The sequence below is a fragment of the Dioscorea cayenensis genome, chromosome 14 (genome assembly GCF_009730915.1).
Source record: "Dioscorea cayenensis subsp. rotundata cultivar TDr96_F1 chromosome 14, TDr96_F1_v2_PseudoChromosome.rev07_lg8_w22 25.fasta, whole genome shotgun sequence".
Classification (NCBI taxonomy): Eukaryota; Viridiplantae; Streptophyta; class Magnoliopsida; order Dioscoreales; family Dioscoreaceae; genus Dioscorea; species Dioscorea cayenensis.
The window spans coordinates 2735593-2756737 of NC_052484.1; the positions used below are offsets into that span (position 1 = coordinate 2735593).

Sequence of the window (21145 nt, forward strand, 5' to 3'; positions counted from 1 at the left end):
GTTTGGTTGGGAATTCTTATTACCGAGAATAGTTCATTACCGTGTTTGGATGTCATAATAATCAATTTGTTAAAATATAAAAAGTTATAAGATTAATATGATAATCCAAGATATACACCAAATTTGGTGGTAATAGGATTACCACTTTCTTAGTAATATTTATAAGTTGGTAATGTGATATTACCATCCACATTACCACCGGTGCAATGCCAAACGTGATAATATTTTTAGATTACCACGTAACACGTGGTAATTTTTCTACATTACCGTAAACCAAACGACCCCTAAGTATTCCTAGAGAGTCCTTTCTTTTCTAACGTGTTATTTTTCATAGCTTTCTAACATAAAGGTGACTAATGTTAAAATAAAAATAGCTCATGTTTACGTGATTGTCTCTCAGTTTTTTAAACAGGGAGCCATAATTTTAAGGGGTTACTCAAAATTTTAAACAGAAACGTAAAGTTTTAAACGGAAACCCATAATTTTAAGTAAAAAGTACATGCTTTAAGATAAAATAAACATGTAAAAAAAACTATCTGCCAAGTCTGTCTGGGATGTTTTTCATATGTTTTAATTAATTTTCCATAATAATAATAATAATAATAATAATAATAACTAGTCAAACTATAGCTGCCAAAGAACGCAAACCACTCACAAGAGAAAGGCGCACACAATTCAGTGAGGAAAAAACCAGAGAGAGAGAGAGAGAGAGAGAGGAGGAAATGGGCATCCCTTGCGATGATTTTGTGGTGGTCCGGCAGCCGGAGACCTCCGGCGAGCCCACAGTCATCACCGTCAACTGCCCGGACAAGACCGGACTCGGTTGTGACCTCTGCCGCATCATTCTCTTCTTTGGTCTTAGCATAGTGCGTGGAGGTGAGCCTCTAATTAACCATAAAAAAAGCTGAGATCTTTGTCTTATTTCTTGCTCAAAGTTTTGATCTTTGTGGGGGTTTTGATGGGGATTAGATGTTAGCACGGATGGGAAGTGGTGTTTCATACTGTTCTGGGTTGTTGGGAGGGATTCAGGGGCTCAGCCGAGGTGGGGGTTGCTGAAAAAGAGGCTTCTTGGTGCTTGTCCTGCTGCTTCCCGGGCTTCTGGGCTGTATAATTCTTATTATCGTTTGCAGGAGTTGTTGTTGTTGGAGCAGCAGCCGCAGGTGTTTTTGATCAAGTTCTGTTGTTATGATAGATTGGGGCTTCTTCATGGTGAGTTCTTGTTGTATTTCCTTCTGTTTTTTTTATTCTGTGTTTTTTTGTTTGATTGGAAATTTTTTTGGGGGTTTTGTTTCATGGTTGATTAATGTTTATGTGTTCTTGGGATTTTTTATAGATTTGAAGTTTTCTGTTAACTTTTCTGCAGTTTTGTGAGTATGGCTTCTTCAAGGTGAGTTTTTTTTTTTTGGTTGAATTTCCTCTTTTTTTGCATTTTTTTTGAAGGGGTATTGTTTCATGTTTGATTAATGTTTATGTGTTCTTCTGATTTTTTATTTGAAGATTTCTGTCAGAATTATGCTTTTTGGTTGTTTTTTTTTTATGTGAAATAATTTTGTTTGTGTTTGGATTGATGGAAAATGAGAACAAGAAGATAATTAGATGAATTAGCAATGGAGGAAATTTGCTACTTTTCTGCGTGTTTGTGATTAGGGCTTCTTCAAGGTGAGTTTTGTTGAATTTCCTCCTCCTTTTTCATTTTTTTTTTTGTTTTTTTGGGAGGTGGTATTGTTTCATGTTTGGTTAATGCTTGTGTTCTTCTGATGAATTGGCAATGGAGGAGATTCTCCACTTTTCTGCATTTTTGTGACTGGGACTTTTTCATGGTGAGTTTTTGTTGAATTTCCTCTGTTTTTTTTAATGCACTTTTTGTTTGATTAGATTTTCTGTTGGGTGTTTTGTTTTATGGTTGATTATTGTTTATGTGTTCTTCTGCTGATTATTTAAAGATTAGAAGTTTTCTGTTTGAATTCATTGTTTTTATCTAAGATGGAAATTTATGTTAAATGTTTAGTTTGTGTTTGGATTGATGGAAAATGAGATAATGAGATGAATTAGCAAGAAAGGAAATCCTCTACTTTTCTGCATTTTTGTGACTGTCTTCTCAATGGTGAGTTCTTGTTGAATTTTCACTTTTTGTGTATTTTCTGTTGAATTTCCTCTTTTGTTTTCTGCTCTTTTGGTTTGATTGGAATTTTTGGGGAGTTCTATCTCATGGTCAATTAATGTTTGTCTTGATCTTTGGTTTTTGTTCTTGTGATTTTTGAAAGACTAGAAGATTTCTGCTTTGATTGTTTATTTCTTAGAAGAAAATTTTATGTGAATTAATTTTAGTTTGTGTTCGGATTGACGGAATATAAAAAAGAAGACTTTGACAACGATCAGCAAGTGGGATAACTCCATGAATTCTTGTTGAATTTCCTCTCTTTTTCTGCATTTCTTTGGGTTTTTTTTATTTTTTCTGTTGGTTTTTGAAAGATTACAATATTCTTATGTTCGAACTATGCTAATTTTTGCGTGTTTGATTTATGCAAATATATTTTGTTCATGTTTGAATTGACAGAAAATGAGATAATGACTTTGGAAAATTCCTTTTTCTCTTTTTAGATTTCTCAATCTCAGACTCTTTAGGTCCACGATGTAGTTTTCAAGCTTTATGAACTTTGCCTTCTTTTAGAATTTTCGGGTTATAATGCTTTACTTCAAATGTTATATTCATTGAATTCTTGTAGATGTGACGCAAGTGCTATGTGAGCTTGAGCTGATAATAAGGAGAGTGAAGGTATCGACAACTCCTGAGGGAAGAGTTATGGACCTCTTCTTTATCACAGATACCAGGTCCGAATTTTTTTCACCATATTATTTTTTTTTTTTGTATGAATATCGAGAAGAATTCTGCGGAATTTGAGGTTGTTGTTAACTTATTTTGAATGATTATCATGACTTTTTATATGTGGTAAAACATGAAAATTCAGAGGGAAAGACGAAAATGTTCGCCTTTATGTTTATTGTTATTATCATATAATGTGCCCGTATTGTATTGCTATAATGAACGGTGAAACAATTTGGAGGAAGATAATCACTGATTCAAAACATGGTTAAAAATGTAAAGTAATTGTTAGTTTATTTTGCTTGAAATCAGGGAACTTCTTCATACAAAGAAGAGGCAAGAGGAGACGATGGATGCGCTGAGAGCTGTTTTAGGGGATTCCATGACAAGTTGCGAAATAGAGTTAGCAAGTGAAGACATCGCAGCATGTTTACAAGCTTCGTCTTGTTTGCCCCCAGCAATCATTGAAGAAATGTCAAGCTTTGAACTTCCCGAAGAACCTCCCGGGGGATACCGTCCTCTGTCGCACAATCTTTCAGTGACGATGGACAACTCTCTCAGCCCTGCTCATTCACTCATTCAAATTGTTTGTCCGGACCATAAAGGCCTCCTTTACGACATCATGAGAACTCTGAAGGACTACAATATTCAGGTATGAACCTCAAATTTATATGTGCGTGAGAATTTTGCCGATATGATGAGTCACCTATTGCTCACCTGCAGATATCATATGGAAGATTCTACTCAAGCCTAAATGGGCTATGTGAACTTGACTTATTTGTGATGCAAACGGATGGGAAGAAGATTATCGACCCGAACAAACAGAAAGCATTATGCGAGCGGTTAAGGTTGGAGATATTTCATCCACTCCGAGTCACTGTTGTGAGCCGCGGGCCTGACACTGAGCTTTTGGTTGCAAATCCTGTCGAAGTGTCTGGCAAAGGCCGCCCGCTCAGTGTTCTATGACATCACCCTCGCACTTAAGTTGCTTCGTACTCGCATCTTCTTGGTAAGACCAGCTCTGATACCGTGGTAGAAATAGAGAATAGGAGCTAAGTTAAAGTTTGGACATGATATATCTTTCCATTTTCAGGCCGAGATTGGGCGACATGTTGTTGGTGACCGAGAATGGGAAGTTTACCGGCTTCTTCTCGGTGATGAGCATGAGTCGAATACGTTAAAGGACAAAGTTGTAGAGAAAGTAACGAAAATGCTGATGGGTTGGGAGTGATTCGTGCCATGCTCATGCTCATGATCAATGTATAATGTTCTACTTATTGTGTACAGTTAGTGTATGTTCATACATTGTCGACTAATTGGTCGATATATATAAACATATATAAATGTTTTTGTTATTGTATATGACTTTGTCTAAGTCCTGCTCATAGAAGTAAAGACAAATGTATATATAGTTGCATCAATAGAAGGTAGTTTTACTCTCTCAAATTATTTTGATTAACTTGTTTTTTAATTTACACTATAAAGTTTATAAAATTTCACTCTGGGAGAGGGTATTACTTTATTTTATAAAAAAGTTTGAGCTCATTTACACATAATTTGAAAAAAAAAGGTTTGGGCGTTGTTTGACCAATGAGTGCATGATAAGATATGTAAGGGATCTCTTCATCCACAATTTTACAAGGTCAGTTGTCAAACATCCCCCAGAGCACATTAGGGCTTGCTTGGATGGAGTGAAGGGTGGGTTCATAAAGTTATGGAAAAGAAGGAAAATGAATGGTTGAATCCATACCTTGTTTGGAAGGAAGGAAATGTAAAATAAGGGTTTTCACCATTTTGTGTTTGGTTTGGCAGTAAAAGAAGGTAAGGTTATGTACTGTTGTTATCAAAATACCCTTATATTTATTTTAATTCAAACACAAAAAACATAGACATTTGGATTATTTTTATTTAAGTTTTTGCACATTTGATCCAAATTCAAGGTTTGGGCCTTTGTCATTCCAACATAAGAATTCATCAAAAACATTTTTTTTAAAAAAAACTCAACAAATGTAAAAAAAATTACTGTAGCACATGTCAATATAAAACATAATCATAAAATAAACCATAAAATGAGTAAAACAATTTCCATAATACCACCAAAACATATAATGTTTCATCAAAATAAACTATAATACACATAGTTTCCTCAAATTAAGCAACATACACATTGCTCCAATATTGTAACATAAAAGAGGATCAGATATTTTTCCGAGTTAAAAAAAACTATATATTGTTTCATCAAGTTAAAAGAAGATAACATTGGTCCCTTGCATAAAATCAAAGCATATTGTTCATCAAAATAAAGTAAATTCAATATTGATTTGGCAAGATAGATCAAAATTCAAATGTTTTTCAAAATCATTCAACGTTGAACTACCATTTGTGACATACATCCAACAATCCCTACAAAAATAGCAAGAATGAAATAATGATTTTAGTAACTTTGTTTTACATTAATACACAAAAAATTATTTCATGTTAGTAAGAAATATAATGCTAACTTTCCATTTTAATTTTGTGGTTCATGATCATGGCCCATCGACCTCAACAATAAACCCTTTCGATGATTACTCGGCCATTTAATCAAAACTTCCAACAACTTCAGATTTTTTGCTAGTAGGTCACATCATTACATAAATTGTTCACATAAATACATACTAAAAAAAAACATGTAACACATAGAAGAAGGCACTAAATATATGTCACTCAACATAATTAATCTACATATCGGCCGCTATAGCATCTCTGACTCTAATAATCTTTCCTTCATTGGATTCTTCATTATTTTCCACAAGATGATGATTTTTTTCATGAGATTCATGCTCAAGTTCACTATCAACTTGTGCAAGTATTGCATCATCTAGGTCTACACCCATTAAGTAATCATGCAAAATACAACATGCGAAAATAATCTCTTTCTGTGTTTCTAATCCATAATGGGGCTCTATCGAGCTTCCTATTATAGGGAAACATTTCTTGAGGTCGCCAAATGCTCGTTAAATGGCATTCCTTAAAAATGCATGGCTGAGATTGAATAATTCATGTGCATTCCGTGGTGAATTTCTTAAATATTCTTTCAAGTGATACCTCTCCCCTCTAAATGGTGTAATAAACCCACTCCTCAACATAAACCCAGCATTAACAATGTAATATTTTCCTGTTGAATAAAATAAACTTCGATATTATATTGTGTGTACATATGTTTATGAAATGTTATATAGTATTACAATATATCAACAAATAACTTCTGGGATTTTAAGAGGAGCGGCCCTAGTTAATGTATTGTTCATAATTCTTGAATCAGACACTATGCCTTCCCACCCAGGTAACACATAAGTGAATTTCAAATCAAATGCGCATGTGGTCAATTCATTTTTTGTTGGATAATTTTTTCTTCCACGATATCTAGGGGCATCAACACTGGAAATTTTTACACACAATCCTACCAATAATTTTTTATTCACAATTAAAACTATACATATGGTTGTATTAAATTTATAAATTTTTTAATTTGTAATTTAATGGACGCGCTATTATCTTGAAATATGGATAGAATCTATTGCTATTGAATATTTCATGAGAGATGTATGAGCCATCTGATTGTATTAGAAATTTGTCCTCTAATTTCACGATAGCTTGTAAGACATTATGAAAATGCCGAAAGATCATTTCACGTGAATGGCGGAAGAAAAAAGATAGCTCACAATGGGAGAAATTGTGTGCTAATAAGTATAGTGTCTTGGCAACTTGATCCTCGACTGATACACATAAAGTTGGCCTAAGACCATCCTCTCTGACTAACATGGGGGTCATTTTTATCATGCTGTGACATAGATTGCTCAAAAGCAAATGTGACATTAACTCATTTCTTGCTTGGTCTCCATGAAGCCTTATTTCATGCGTGATTTGACTTGACAGATGTTTAAGATCATTAATGTAGCACATGATCCAGCCAATCACAGCAATAACTACCTAAGCTACTGCTAAGTGATGCAATGGTTGCAATTTTAAAAAGGATTTGTCCAATAAAAAATGAACCAAAAGAATTTTTGCCAACCGTTCTTTTTCATCTGCCATCTATATATAGATAGTTTCCGATTAAAACATTATACTAGAATAATTAGTAACAAGACTATATATATATATATATTCTGAATATTCACATTATCTTGAATCAATGGGGAAATTGCATGACATTTACATCTCAAACTCTAATGGTTTGACTTGTCAATGATCATCACATACTTGGATGTGAGAGGAGGTTAAAATTTAGAGTTTCAAAAGTAAATATATCCACTCATGTAACCACAAGTAAATATGTTCACGTCCACTTAATAGAAAACCAAATTGGGTTTGAAAATGTTTTGGTTTTTTTCTAGTGCATGCAAGATGCTCGATAGAAGCTAAAAAATGGGAAATGATTCATACCTATTTTTGTTTTTTTTTTAAATTGGATTATAACACAGTTTTTCAAAAAGCTCCCTACTGCCTTACCTTCTAGTCCTTAGTTTCCAGAAATATTTCATGTCAATCCTTTTTTTATTACTTATGAATCCAAAATCTTCTAGAAACTTTCACACTTAGGTCCTTGTTCATTCCACTTGGGGTTTCTCAACAAAATTGCTTTGTAGAAAAATCTTATTGAAACTGTGATAACACTTTGAATATAATTTCTTACCGGTATTTCAAAGGTTCAAGGTATTGTATATTTGGTATGTTATTAAGGTTTATTCGTCTTTAATGTGTAATAACAACCATAAAAGTTTTCTGATTTTGCAGCCGGACAAGAGAGATTTAGGATGTTAACTGGTTCTTACTATAGAGGGGCTCAAGGAATAATTCTGGGTATGTCTTCACATGTTGTTGTTATAGTGTCTTTAACATGCTGATTCATTCTTCGATGTCTTCAGTTAATTCTGACTTCTCTTTTTCACTTCTTCAAAACACTAAGGATAAACATTGCTTTGTTAGAAGTAAAATTAGGGATGGCAACGAGTCGGGTCGGGTGCGGGTTTTGCCATACCCGCACCCGAACCCGATACCCGCCTCTATGCAACCCGAACCGAACCCGACGGGTTTTCAAAAACCCCAACCCGCACTCAGACTCGCGGGTATCGAGTACTGAGTATACCGCCCCGTCTTGACCCTATTTAAAAATATTTAAAATAAAATTAAAATATTAAATAAAAATTAAAAATAGACATTAGACATAGAATTTTTAAGATATACTAATACAAACACATCAACTAGATCTCACATACAAAAAAAACCAAATTAAAACCATGGCATCATTGTCATGCATCAAATGCAAGCATTGATACATCTTCATGGTCTCAATGTTACACCCTAACTTATAGAACATTCAAAGTAGGAATTATAAATACATTTAAAGTTAACACAAAACAAACATTCAAAATCACAAAATAATGTTAGAGTAGGAATAAGAAAATTTTAATGCAAAAGCATTGTGTTTTTTTTTTTGGTTCAAATGACTATCATTCATCATCATCATCTTCATAGAGGTCAATTATCTTCCAATCCATAAGTAGCTCCACTTGCCAATAATTCATCTACATAAAACAAAATAAATATTAAAATGGAAGCATACGAAAACTATATATTTTATATCAAATATCTTTAAACATGTGAAATTTTCTTTTTACCTTCATCTTCAAAATCTTTCCCATTAAGTAAGTTGGAGTCTTTCATTGCTTTAGAACTCATTCCTATTATAACTCATATAAAATTTAATGAGTTAATAAAAATGAAACATAAATACTATACTATTAATATATAAAACAAAACTTCAATTCAAAATAAAAGCATTTATGTGAGGTGATCACCATTCATCACCAAATTATCAATCATCTTCCAATCCATGAGTAGCTCCACTTGCTAATAGTTCATCTACATTAAACAAAAAGAATTTTAGATTTGAAAAATAAATTCATATATTTTGCACCAAATATCATTTAATTTGTAAAATCTTCTTCTTACCTTCATCTTCGGAATCAATCTCATCAAGTAAATTGCCATAGTCTTCCATTCCTTTAGAACTCATTCCTAAATAAGCCACATGAAATTTAATGAGTTATTAATAATAAACATAACATATTTAAATATTAATACATAAAACATGTATAAAAACTACTTTACCTTGATTTACTTCACTCCATAACCAACTTCTAGCACACATCAAAGCTTCTAAAGTATGCCAATGAAGTCGATTACGATGCGGACTTAGTATTCGACCACTAGTACTGAATGCAGACTCCGAAGCTACAGTAGATATTGGAATGGCTAACACATCTTTTGCAATTTTTTGTAGTGTAGGATATTTAACTCCATTTAACTTCCACCACATCAAAATATCAAAATCAGATGATCTTGGTAAAATATCTTCCTCTAAATAAAGAACGAGCTCTGACTCAAGATGTGTTGTTTTTGCCCTTTTTTGACTCTTAACAAATGCATCAAAGTCATTCAAGGAATCATCAACCATGGAACTGTTGATATCTTCAAATTGAGAGCTAGTGGATTCTTTATTCTTCAACTCATAATCAAAGAACAAATCATAGCAAAGCTTTCGAATTCTATTAGCTTCATGGTAGGCATTAGCAGGATACAATTTCTGATAATAATATTCAAGTAAACTCATCTTGTATCTTGGATCCAATATTGTAGCAACTCCCATAATATCATGAATCACACTCCAATAACATTTAAACTTATCCATCATTTTTGTTGCCATTCTCTGAATCACCACATTGGAACAAGTAAGCCAACTTGATATTGCCAAATTAATTTCACACACTTTGGAAAAATAAAGATTAGCAGTAGGATAATTAGTGCCAGAAAACAATTCTGTAACACTATTAAAAATCTTCAACTTCTCACAAACTTCACTTGCAAACTCCCACTGTGTCGTTGTTGGCAAACAAGTGTATTTATCATCACGATGCTTTAGCCTACAAAATACTTCTTTATATGATATAGCAATGTCAAGCATTTTATAAGTTGAATTCCATCTAGTTGGACAATCCAAACACAAGCTTTTGGTGTATGTCATGCGTAGTTGTTTAGTTGTTTCTTTGAATTTTTCCACTCTTTTAGGAGTTGCAGTCCAATAAGCTACACTGTCACGAATTTTTTCTACCCCATCTTTCACCACTTCCAATCCATCCTTCACAATTAGATTTAATATATGTGCACAACAACGCATATGAAACAAAGAACCATCCTTTAGCAAAGACCCAAGATTCAACTTATTTTTAATCTTTTCAATCATGGAATCATTTGTGCTACAATTATCCAAAGTTATGGTGGATAATTTGGCATCAATATTCCAATCCAATAAACACCCGACCAATACAGTACTAAGTCTCTCACTTGTGTGAGGAGCAGGAACATAAATGAACCTAATATAAAAGAAGAATATAAATCATTCTAATATATAAAAAATAAAGAACAATTATTACTATTATGAAAAAATAATGTATAATTATAAAATAAATTTACATTTACCTTAAAATGCGGCTTTGCAAATCAATATAGTGTGCAGTAATTGCCATGTACCCCTTTTTTTGATTGCTTGCTGTCCACATATCTGTTGTAATTGCCACTCTTCCTTTATTAGTGTCCATCAATTTTAAGGCCACCGTTTTTTCAATATCATAAATTTTTAAAATTTCTTTTTTCATGGTGTTTCGAGAAGGAACTTTGAATAGTGGTTGGAGTGCGAATGAATACTTTTTAAAACCGAGATGATCCACTATCGAAAGTGGATACTCATGCATGATGATTGCTTGAGCTAATTCCTTCTTTGCAAATTCTGGATCATAAATTGTAGTTGTCATTTTTTGTTTGCCTTTCATCATCTTAGTTGTGATAAGTTTCTGCCCTCTTAGGCTAATCTTTCGTTGGATACATGATTCCATATGTAGATGCAAGTGCTTCGTTCCATTCTTTGATTTCCCACCGAGCAATTTCTTACAATAATTACATTGAGCTTTGTCCTCTCCATTAACTTGAGTTTTTTTAAAATGACTCCACACAACACTTTTTAGCCTTCCACTTTGTGTAGTAGACTCTGTATGATCTCCTGCGCCCTCTTCAATGGTATGTTCATTTGGAAAAGAACTTTCGGGATTAGGACTTTCAATTTCATTTGATTGGGTTGAATTTCCAATTGGATGTGATCTTGATTGATGAGAACCAATATCATCACCCATCTAAAAAAAACAATAATTAAAATTTACAATTGTAATTTATTTGAAATAATAACATATAAAAACCTAATAATGGCATTTTATAGTTACAAGAATATCATTTTAGATAAAATATTCTTTAATGATTTTCCACAACTCTTTCTCCATTTGGCAGGCATATTGGATTTGGATAATATATATTATTTAATAATTTTCCAATGTTTGCTATTACGCCTCTAACCAAAATAATTCAAACACTAAAATAACCATTGCATACTATCAATCAAATAATAATTAAACCAAATAGTACTAGGATCATTTTGATAATTAAAATGGTACTAGGATCATAATTTTGGTTAAATAATAATAATAATAATAATAAAGCTACTTTATTAAAATACCCATGAATAATTAAAAGCACACAGTAGCTTACATGGACTCACTGATAATAGTCACTATAAAATTAAAATATATTAAGTTTACATAAATGAGGACTTACTATTAACTTTCACATGTGTGACTGTGTACTGAAGCATAAGACAAGCTATTTAGCAATCAAAGTTAATCAGTAATTGTTTGGAAGAATGTGTTACCATCATGCAAAATTATCAGCCTTCCACCAAGTTAGGAATGTACCAGTGATATGACCCAATGAACCTAGAAATTAAATGTTAAATGTTAGATAAGTTTTGCAACACTTCACATTGAATAAAAAAAAAATGGATGAACAACAAAAGAGCATGGCAAGCCCATTTACAATGAACATAATTAACTAAAAGCATGCACTTCATATCAAAACCCAATTTTCTTTTGTTCAGTTATGACTATGGTATTAAGATGTGGAGAAGAAGATGACTGCAATTCCTAAAACGGGCCTTTCATGTTTAGTTTACCAAGAATTCAAAGGATTTAGAGTTACAATGACTTGTCACTTCCATGATATACATTGCAATAAAACCATAAGTCCATGCAATGACAGTGGATGAACTCTTAATATTTATCTAAAATAAATAAATCAGAAAGATAAGATTAAGTTTTAATATTTCAACATTAAACATCACAAAGAAATCTTTTGATGTAAAAGCTAGTCCTTTGATCAATTAATTCAGGCCACATATTTAAACATAGTTAACACAACATCACAAACTCATAAACCAAAAAAAAAAAAACACCATCCTTACACACCAACACCAACACCAGCCTCAATGTTTGTAAATACCCCAACGTCTCTCTCTCTCTCTCTCTCTCTCTCTCTCTCTCTCTCTCTATAGTCCAACATCATTGACAGAGAATGTGAGAAATAAAAATTTTAAAGAAGCAAATAGGACTCAAGATGAGATTCACCACAAATGGGAGGAAGAAAGGGTTGTCTCCGGTCCTCCGACGAGGACCAACAACGACGAGGACAACGAAGTTGCAATCTTGAGTGGAGATCTTAGCTGGAAGAGTAAATCAGAGTATTTAAAATGATATTGAAGAAGGTTAAATAAATGTTCAATGAAGCATGAAAGGTAAAAGCTTGGAGCCTTAGAGAAAGAGATCTGAATCACCTGATGCGGTGGAGGAGAGTATTGCTACCGTTAGAGAAGAGAAAAGCTTCAGATTTTTAGGTTGGCTCGGCTTCGGTGTTCAGACTTCAGAGAAGAGGAAAGCTTGGAAAGAGAATAGACTGAGATAGTGTTTGGTAACCCTAAAAAAATGAATATTATATATATATAATTAGTTATATTTATTAAATATTAATTAATTTTCGGGTCGGGTATGGGTTCGGGTACGGGTCGGGTATCAGAATTCCCATACCCGCACCCGCACCCGTTATATATAAGTCGGGTTTTACCCGAACCCGACCTGAAACCCGGTCAAACCGGGTTTTACCCGTCAAACTCGGGTCGGGTCGGGTCGGGTCGGGTCGGGTTTGGATATAATTGCCATTCCTAAGTAAAATTATCCCTCCATGAGATTTTACCATATATGTCTCAAAGAATAAGTATAAGTGCAAATAAATTGTTTAAATTGAACACACTAGTAATTCAATCTCGTATATCCCTCTAGACCTTTATGCTAGGCTGCAAGCTTGTCCAAGGCTTGTTTTGTAGTGAAGATTTTGAGACTTCATGGATAGCAAGACCCAGAAACAGAATGTGACAAACTAGTCCAATAAACCAAATTATAAATAGTTACTATAAATTAAAGGTCCAAGCTTAGTTATTATAAATAGTCTTGATTAGGCTTGCATTACTTTGATTTTTCTTTGGATCCTTGGACAATAAACCAAATTTTGTTGTAGGCTGAATATCGAATATCATGTCTTTTGTCTTCATAGATCTTCATTTATTTGTTGAAACATCTTAACCAATTAGTGCATCTATGCTAACCCTTATTGCTTTTTTTATTACATTTTATAGTGTTTGATCTATTATGGCAAGTGAAGGTAGACATAAAAGTAGGGCAAAGTGGAATGAAATTCATAAGGCTCACCTAGTAAGGTTATTAGGTGAGTATAATACCCTTGCACACCATTCACAAAATGGATGGACCACAGAAGCATTGAATAAAATGGTACGCGACATGATAACCAAGTTTTTCAATCCAAGCATCACCACAAGTTAACTCAAAGCAGTAGAACAAGAGTTGAAAAAACCTACAAGCTTCTAAAAAGTATTTTTGAATTAAGTGGCTTTGGATGGGACTATGAAAGACACATTATATCAGCTCCTGATGATGTTTGGGCACCACTACTAGAGGTATGTACATAAATAATGAATGATGTATTTATTAATTACAACTAGTGGTGGACATGAGTCAGTTAACTGGCCCGGCGAGACCGATCTACCGGGTTGCGGTTCACTGGCCCATCGACCTGGATCCAGTCCGGTTTGTGTGTAGAACCCGCTGGGCCGGGTTGGCCTGTATAACTCGACCGGTCTGGGTCATAGGAAGGCGGACCCAGAATCTGCCCGGCTTCCATGTTGACGCGGCGGGTCGAGTTTGCCTGGCGGGTTGGGTTGGCGAGTCAACCCGCCTGGCCGGGCCGAGTTGGCCCACTGATGAGTGTCCCGCAAGTGCACGGGGTCGTCAAGTAATACCTCTTGTGTGAGCACGAGAGGGTCGTATTCCCTGGGCCCAAGGAGCTACCCTTACTTCCTTTTCACTCGTTGTCTAACCTACAAATCACTTGATGCTTAAGGCTACTAATAAAAATAAAACTAAGCGAGTAATTGTGAAAGACCGATTAAGAAAGTGGAAATCAAGAAGTGAGGGAGGTCACGGATGTGGATCCCCCCGGGGTTACTAAGGATTAGAAGAATGCTAGAAGTGCTAAGCACGTGGTGGTTCAGGCCAAGAGAGATCCAAAGATAGATCATCCCGATGGTCACGGTAATGATCCCTAATCCCATACAAGTATTGGTACGGAATCTCTTCCGTCCAAATCCTCCCACGATTGCAATTCACACAGGGAAATCTCTAATTAGGGCTGAAACTCAACCTAGGTCCAGCCCTAATGGTTGGAGGGGTATGAGACACCCGATGGTCACGGCGTGCTCATACATACATCCCCATTAAGCGAGGTGTGTCTAGTATAAGGGCGATGGTCACGCACCGAGTACAACCTAGAAGTTGAAATACAGAGTTCTCATGCAAGATCAACACATAAAAGTGCACCAAGCTTAAACCATGAACAAACCACATGCATTAAGCGAATCAAAGCATTCAACAACACAAGTTCACCCCAAGGTTCACCGACATCTGGTGACCTTGGGGGTTTAGCAGTCCATATAAGAAACTACACAAGATAGGCTCATGAAAACAACTAACAAATGCATATAAAAAACTCCCTCAAACAATGAGAACAATAAGAGGAAGAGGAAGGCCACAGATGTCTTCCACGAACGCCGCAATAGGGGCGGCTTCCCACATCGTCTCCAAGCTTCTCAAAGGTGGAATCGATGAAGATCTTGCCCAATGACGCTTCTCCCCTCAATTTTCCCTCTCTAGATCGTCGGTTGTGGCCTCAATTAGCTCCGGTAAAGTTGCCCCCACCGAAAGCCTCCAATATTGGAAAGAGATATGATGATCGAGAAAGAAGAAGATCCCCCAAAATAAGCCCTAGCTTTACATAAAAAATCATCTGCCCCGAGTCACGCGGCCTGCGTCGCACCCGCGTGGCTCATTGTCTTTCCGCTCGCAAAAACCCGGGTCTGTGCTACAATGCTAAGCTACAGTACCAAGTACAGTATTTTTGCTACAGTGAATCATCTGCAGTAACTGGCTCCGAATTCTCCAGCGGCCCACGTGGGCGGTGCGCTGGCGCGCAGTGCTCACGAGGTCACAGCCTAATCCAAGTAGGGCCCCGGTTCTTTGCTACATAACCGCAACAGTGTTTTTGCTTCGAGAACATGATTTTTGGTGCTGATTTCACCACAATTGCGTTCTTGAGCACAATTTAGCTTCTTTGAGGCCTGCAACAAGAAAATAACCAATCTAAGCGAAAAACGAGCACTGATTAATCTAAAATAGCATGCAAGCATATACAAAACCAACATATAAATACATACATTTAGGCTTTTATCACCCACTCGATAAAAAAATTAAAAAATTCTAAAATTTTCTGAAATTAAAAAAAAAAGAGGAAGAAAATGAGAAAATTTAAAATTTCTGAAAAATTCTGAATAAAAAGAAATAAATTAATTAAGACCCCAAGTTTCCAGATAATAAAAGATGTCCTAAGTTGAAGTTGGGAATTAATGAAATTAAGAGAGAATAACAGTAGGAGTTGGGAAATATTGAGATTAAGAGAAAGAGTTGGGGAAGGATGATAGTTGGTAAAAAATAAATTGGGTGGAGATGAGGGGTATATATAAAAGTTTATTTAAAATTTAAATTTTGGATTTTTTTTTTTACTTTTAGAATTTAAAAAAATATAAAATAAATAAAATTAAAAAAAAAACCCAACGACTTTAATAGTCGTTGAGTGGCCCCAAATTTCATATTTTGAAATTTAGAGCTGTGTTGGCTCTAGAGGTGCAAGATGGGCCGGCCCGCCCAAGACGGCCGCAGGCAGTGCGGCCCGAGCACCCAGATGCGTGCTCAGGGCCCGGCCCCGGCCCGACTCTGCATCGTCTCGAGCACGGCCCACCGCACTAAGGGGTCGGCCCAGCCAGCACGGCCCGAGCCACTGGGTCGGGCAGTCTTGCAGGGCTTACTGCCGGCCCGCTTTTTTTTAATATTAAATTATTTAAATTCTTTAAAAATATTGTAAAAATTGTAAAAAATACTTTAAAAATACTAAAAATATGGAATTTTTTTAAAAAAATCTAAATATCATAAAATATAAGTTTCTTGATTGTAAAAAATATACAACACATAAAGACTATAGAAAAAATAATTAAAAAATATGCAAAAAATTTTAATTTACATGAATACAAAAAAGATAAACTTTTTTAAATTTAACATAATATTAGAAAAATAAAATTACATAGAAAAAAATAGAGATAAACTAAAAAAATAAATTACAAATAGATATAGGAAAAAAATTGCCATTTATTTAAAAAAACTATGAGGACAACTTAGAAAATTACAAACTTGAAACAATTTAGAAAATTACAAACTTGAAAACAATTTAGAAAAATTACAAACTTCAAACTTCATTTGATTAATCTATTTCTTCATCAATACGGGTTGAAGTTGAATGCTCGGATGGTGTAAGGCCCTCTCCGGTATCATTTTCTTCTTCATGTATTTGTTGTTCTTGTAACCTATCTTCTGCTTCTAACCAATCCTTCAAACATATGCACATTTGCACTGTTTCTTGGTTCATGCGGCTCCTCTTATCATCGAGTACCCTTTTTCCTGCACTAAAACAAGACTCCGACGCTACTGTAGACATCGGTGGAGTTAGTAGATCACGTGCCATGGCGGCTAGCACGGGATAGTTATGTTCTTGTTGTTTCCACCACGAGAAAATATTAAAGTTATTAATTTCTTCGGTAGTAAGAAAATCATTAAAATTATTATTTAAAAAAAGATTTAATTCATGCAAAGAACTAGTACTAGAAGAAGAAGAAGAAGAAGCACTTGTAGATTTTCTTCTAATCATATTTATAAGATTGGCCGGACATTTAGTTTTGGAAAGTGAAGAAGAATTTTCAAAATCTCCGGCAAAAGTAGAAGCTCGTCGATTTCCATATGTATGGTTATATTCATTATACATATCATGAAGCAAAGAACGATATTCATCTTTGAAAATTGAATGATCAAGTCCCATGTTTTCATCATAAGAATCAAGCATACAAAAAGTACCATCAATTTTAAAACGGGGATCAAGAAACATAGATAAAACGGGAAGAGGGTTGATTTTTGCAAAATATTTTTAAAATTTTAATTCCATAGGAGCAACAATGGGAGCAAAAATTAGGGATCACATCTATATTTTTGCAAAAATTTCACTAATATAATATAAAATGAGAAATAGTCATAAAAAGTAGTAGGATAATAAATACCGGAAAAATTAGTTGCGGAATTAAAAAAATTTCCAAAAAAACTCTTTTTATCATATAGCAAACTTCCCAATCATAATTAGTAATTCCAAGGTCGGGAAAAAAACTCACGGCAATACATTGTAAGAATATCTTTGTAATCATAAGCACAATTCAACATATTATAAGTTGAATTCCACCCTATGAGGAACATCGAAATAAATTTTTTTATATTTTTTCCCCATTTGCCTACAAAATCTTTTGAATTCATTCCTTCGTGAAGAAGCTTTTGATGCATATAAGATAGCTCCTCTAACTTTACGAATATGAGGATCAATAATTTTTAAACCATCTCTAACACATAAATTTAATATATGGCATATACAACGAACATGAAAAAAATTTCCGGAAAATATAGGCTCTAAATGCAATTGTAACATATCAACGGCACAATTATTTGCGAAGCATTGTCAAGAGTGATTGAAAATACAAATTTTTTTCAATTTTTGTACTCATTAATAGTACGCATGATGTAACCGGCAATATTACATGCGGTATGTTGGTATTCTAATTCAATAAAAACTCAAAATACGTTTTTTGCAAAAGTCCAATTATTATCAATATAATGAGCGGTAACACAAAAGATAATCGGAATTATTTTGAGAAGACCAAATATCGGAAGTAAGAGAAATTTTAAATAAACCTTTAGACATTTCGGAAATTAATTTTTCTTTATATTCTTCATAAATAATAAGACAATACTTTCTCATAGTAGTCCTTGAAACGGATTTAAAATTCGGATTAAAACCCTTAACTTGCATTTTTATAAACGCGATATTTTCAACAATATAAAAAGGTTGTTCATTTTGAACAATAAATTTTGCAATCCATTTTCTTGCATTTTCATTGGAAAAAACAAAAGTTCCAATACTTGAATTTGTAAGACTAATTTGTGTTTGGGAAGGATCATTTTGACTAGTAGTATGTTTGTCGGCATGCCTTTTCAAATGACCCGTTCCACCCGAAGTTTGACAAGAAAAATCTTTTTTGCATTTTTTACAAACGGCACGAGTCCCTTTGTTTGGAATTTCAACAATATTATAAAATTGCCATACACCCGAAGTTCTTTTTCTTGTGCTTGTTTGAGGCTTACTACTGGATGCTCCCATACTAGGGGATTCAGTAACATGCTCAGGCTCAAGTTGTGAATCATCAAAATTTCCGGAGTTGTTTTCATTAAAAAAAAATGGTGTATCGAAAGGAAAATTGGGAGAGCCGGCCATTATAAAAAATAAAAAAAGGTTTAGGGTTACCTCAACCTTGATGATGTAAATTTAATTCGTGGTTTTCTTGAAAAGTCCGAATTGATGAACTGATGAAAAGGTGGGGGAATTGTCAGATTGATGAAACACTTGAGCCGGATTTGATAAACTTCAAATCTTGAACTTGAAGAGATTGAGAACTAAGAGAGCTTGGAGTCTTCAATGCTTGAGAGATTAGAACAAGAATGAGTAATTTGGTGTGGAGAAATATGTAAGTGTTTGAGGGTATTTATAGGTTATTTAAAATTTTCTAATTCCCAAAATACCCTTGTAAACTAGCCGTTTATTGTTGTTAAAAAGGGTAAAAAAGTAATTATATTTTAAAGTCTAAAATAGCCTTAAAAACTAGCCGTTTTATAGTTGTTAAAGGGGCTACAAATGTCATTTTCTAATATTTAAATTAGTTGGGGAAACAAATACAAAAATAAAAACAAAGCGGCCGGGCCGTGCCCTGACCATACCGACTAGTGGCGGGCCGTGGCTGAGCCGGCGTGCTCAGACAGCCCGGCCCAGTGCGGGCAGCGGGCCGTGCCGGCCCAGCGGGCCACCAAAGTGTGGCTCGGCACTGTAGCTGGCCGATGCGAGCGTGCACCGCCCCAACTTCGTCTTTCGGCCGTCTGGCTCTCGAGCACGCCTGAGCCCGATTTCATCTCTAGTTGGCTCCAAATTTCAAAATCTAAAATTTGGAGCCCGGTTTCGATTCAGGTTTTAACCCGGTAGGGTGTCGGTGGGTCGACCCGTGGCAAAGCCCATCTACGATGATGAGCCTAGGTTATCTGGTCAATGAATCGACGAGTCGGGTTCAGGGCGGGGTTTTTTGGACGGCCCGCGCCCATCTCTAATTACAACCATTTAGTTTCGAGCAAATTAAATAGAGGAATAGAGATGGAAGGAAGTAGCATCAAAGATTGTTTCTATATTTTATGACATTGTAGGAGGTTTATGAGGGTAAGCATATATTATTGTAAAACTTGACTTTTAGAAATTATAATTTAACTAACATATTATACTTTTGTTATATAGGGAGATATGCTGAAAGTAAACGCTCTCGTGGTATAGAAGATTATGACGATATTTCTGAATTACCAGTGCACACGCCAACTCCAAGTGTTTATACTCCAAAAAATCCACTCTAACCATCACCTATAAACGAGATGGAGAATGATGATAACATGCAAGTGGAACCTGTTTGTTCTCAACTATAGAATCCTCAAACTCAAAGTTCAATCAATGAAATGCTTCGGGGAATAGGAGATCAAGATAGACAGAGAAGAAAAAGGGAGCGAAAAGGAAAAAAGCCCAAAGATTCATCATTCAACATGGATAAATACATTGCATTTCAAGAGCATGAGAATAAAGAATATCTCAATGTTCTCAAGGGCACTTAAGTAGTGGAGAAGCATACAATAGAAGATTGCATGAAAGTATTTAACGAAATGTGTGGCATTTTCATAGAAGAAAAAATGTTCAAAGCTACAGAAATTTTCATTAAAGATAAGAGTTATCTTAAACTCTTCTTATATCTTCAGGAAGAGCATAGAGTGTCATGACTCAAAATGATGTTTACCAAAATGGAGTAAAAGATGATGAGTGTGATATTGTTATGGGTTATCTTGAATGTTTTGATTGTGAATTTGTTATCACGAACTTGTTAAACATCCTTTTTTGTATGATCATTATGGGAATGTTTTGATTTATGTGTAATTTTTTTTTATCATGAACTTGTTAAATATCATTTTTTGTATGATTGTTATGGGTTATCATTTAGGAACTTGCAAAATTTTCCAAATTTTCAGATTCTTTTCTCACATTAAATCAACATAGCTCAAGGCTTTTTAACAAGACCCAATATTTTTTCATCCAAAAGACCTAAAGAAACAATTTCATGATTGCCACAAACCTATGGTCTAGCTCAGCGATAGCTATAATAATCATTCCACATCTGTATTGCTATTTAATCTCTTTTACAAGCACATGCATTGGCTCAGAGTTCATGGTGTCAACATCCTTTCAGTATGAGTCATCTCCATTAGGAACAATAGTTTCTTTGTCTTTACCATCAAAATCCTCAACAACATCTGTATTGTTACGTACACAAATGAAGTTATGCAACATACAAGCAGCAACTACTATATTAGTTTAAAAGTTAATTGGGTGAGAAGTTGCTACTTTAACTATCGGAAATCTTATTTTCAAAATACTGATGATGAGTTCAACATGATTCCTTAATAAAGCATGTCGCAAATTAAACAGTTCTTTATAATTGCTCAGTCTAGATTGCGCTCATCTTGCTCCTATAAATGGTAACGGGCACCT

General features: G+C 34.6%; 1 protein-coding gene across 1 annotated transcript; it reads left to right on the plus strand.

Annotated features, from left to right (window-relative positions):
• The first annotated feature begins 643 nt into the window (after positions 1-643).
• On the plus strand, positions 644-4265 carry LOC120276379 (ACT domain-containing protein ACR10-like). Its single transcript, XM_039283103.1, is given in 7 exon segments — positions 644-876; positions 970-1209; positions 2727-2832; positions 3137-3476; positions 3548-3775; positions 3777-3833; positions 3918-4265. Coding segments are annotated over 7 exon segments (1263 nt in total). The 5' UTR covers positions 644-722; the 3' UTR covers positions 4056-4265.
• The last annotated feature ends 16880 nt before the right edge of the window (positions 4266-21145 follow it).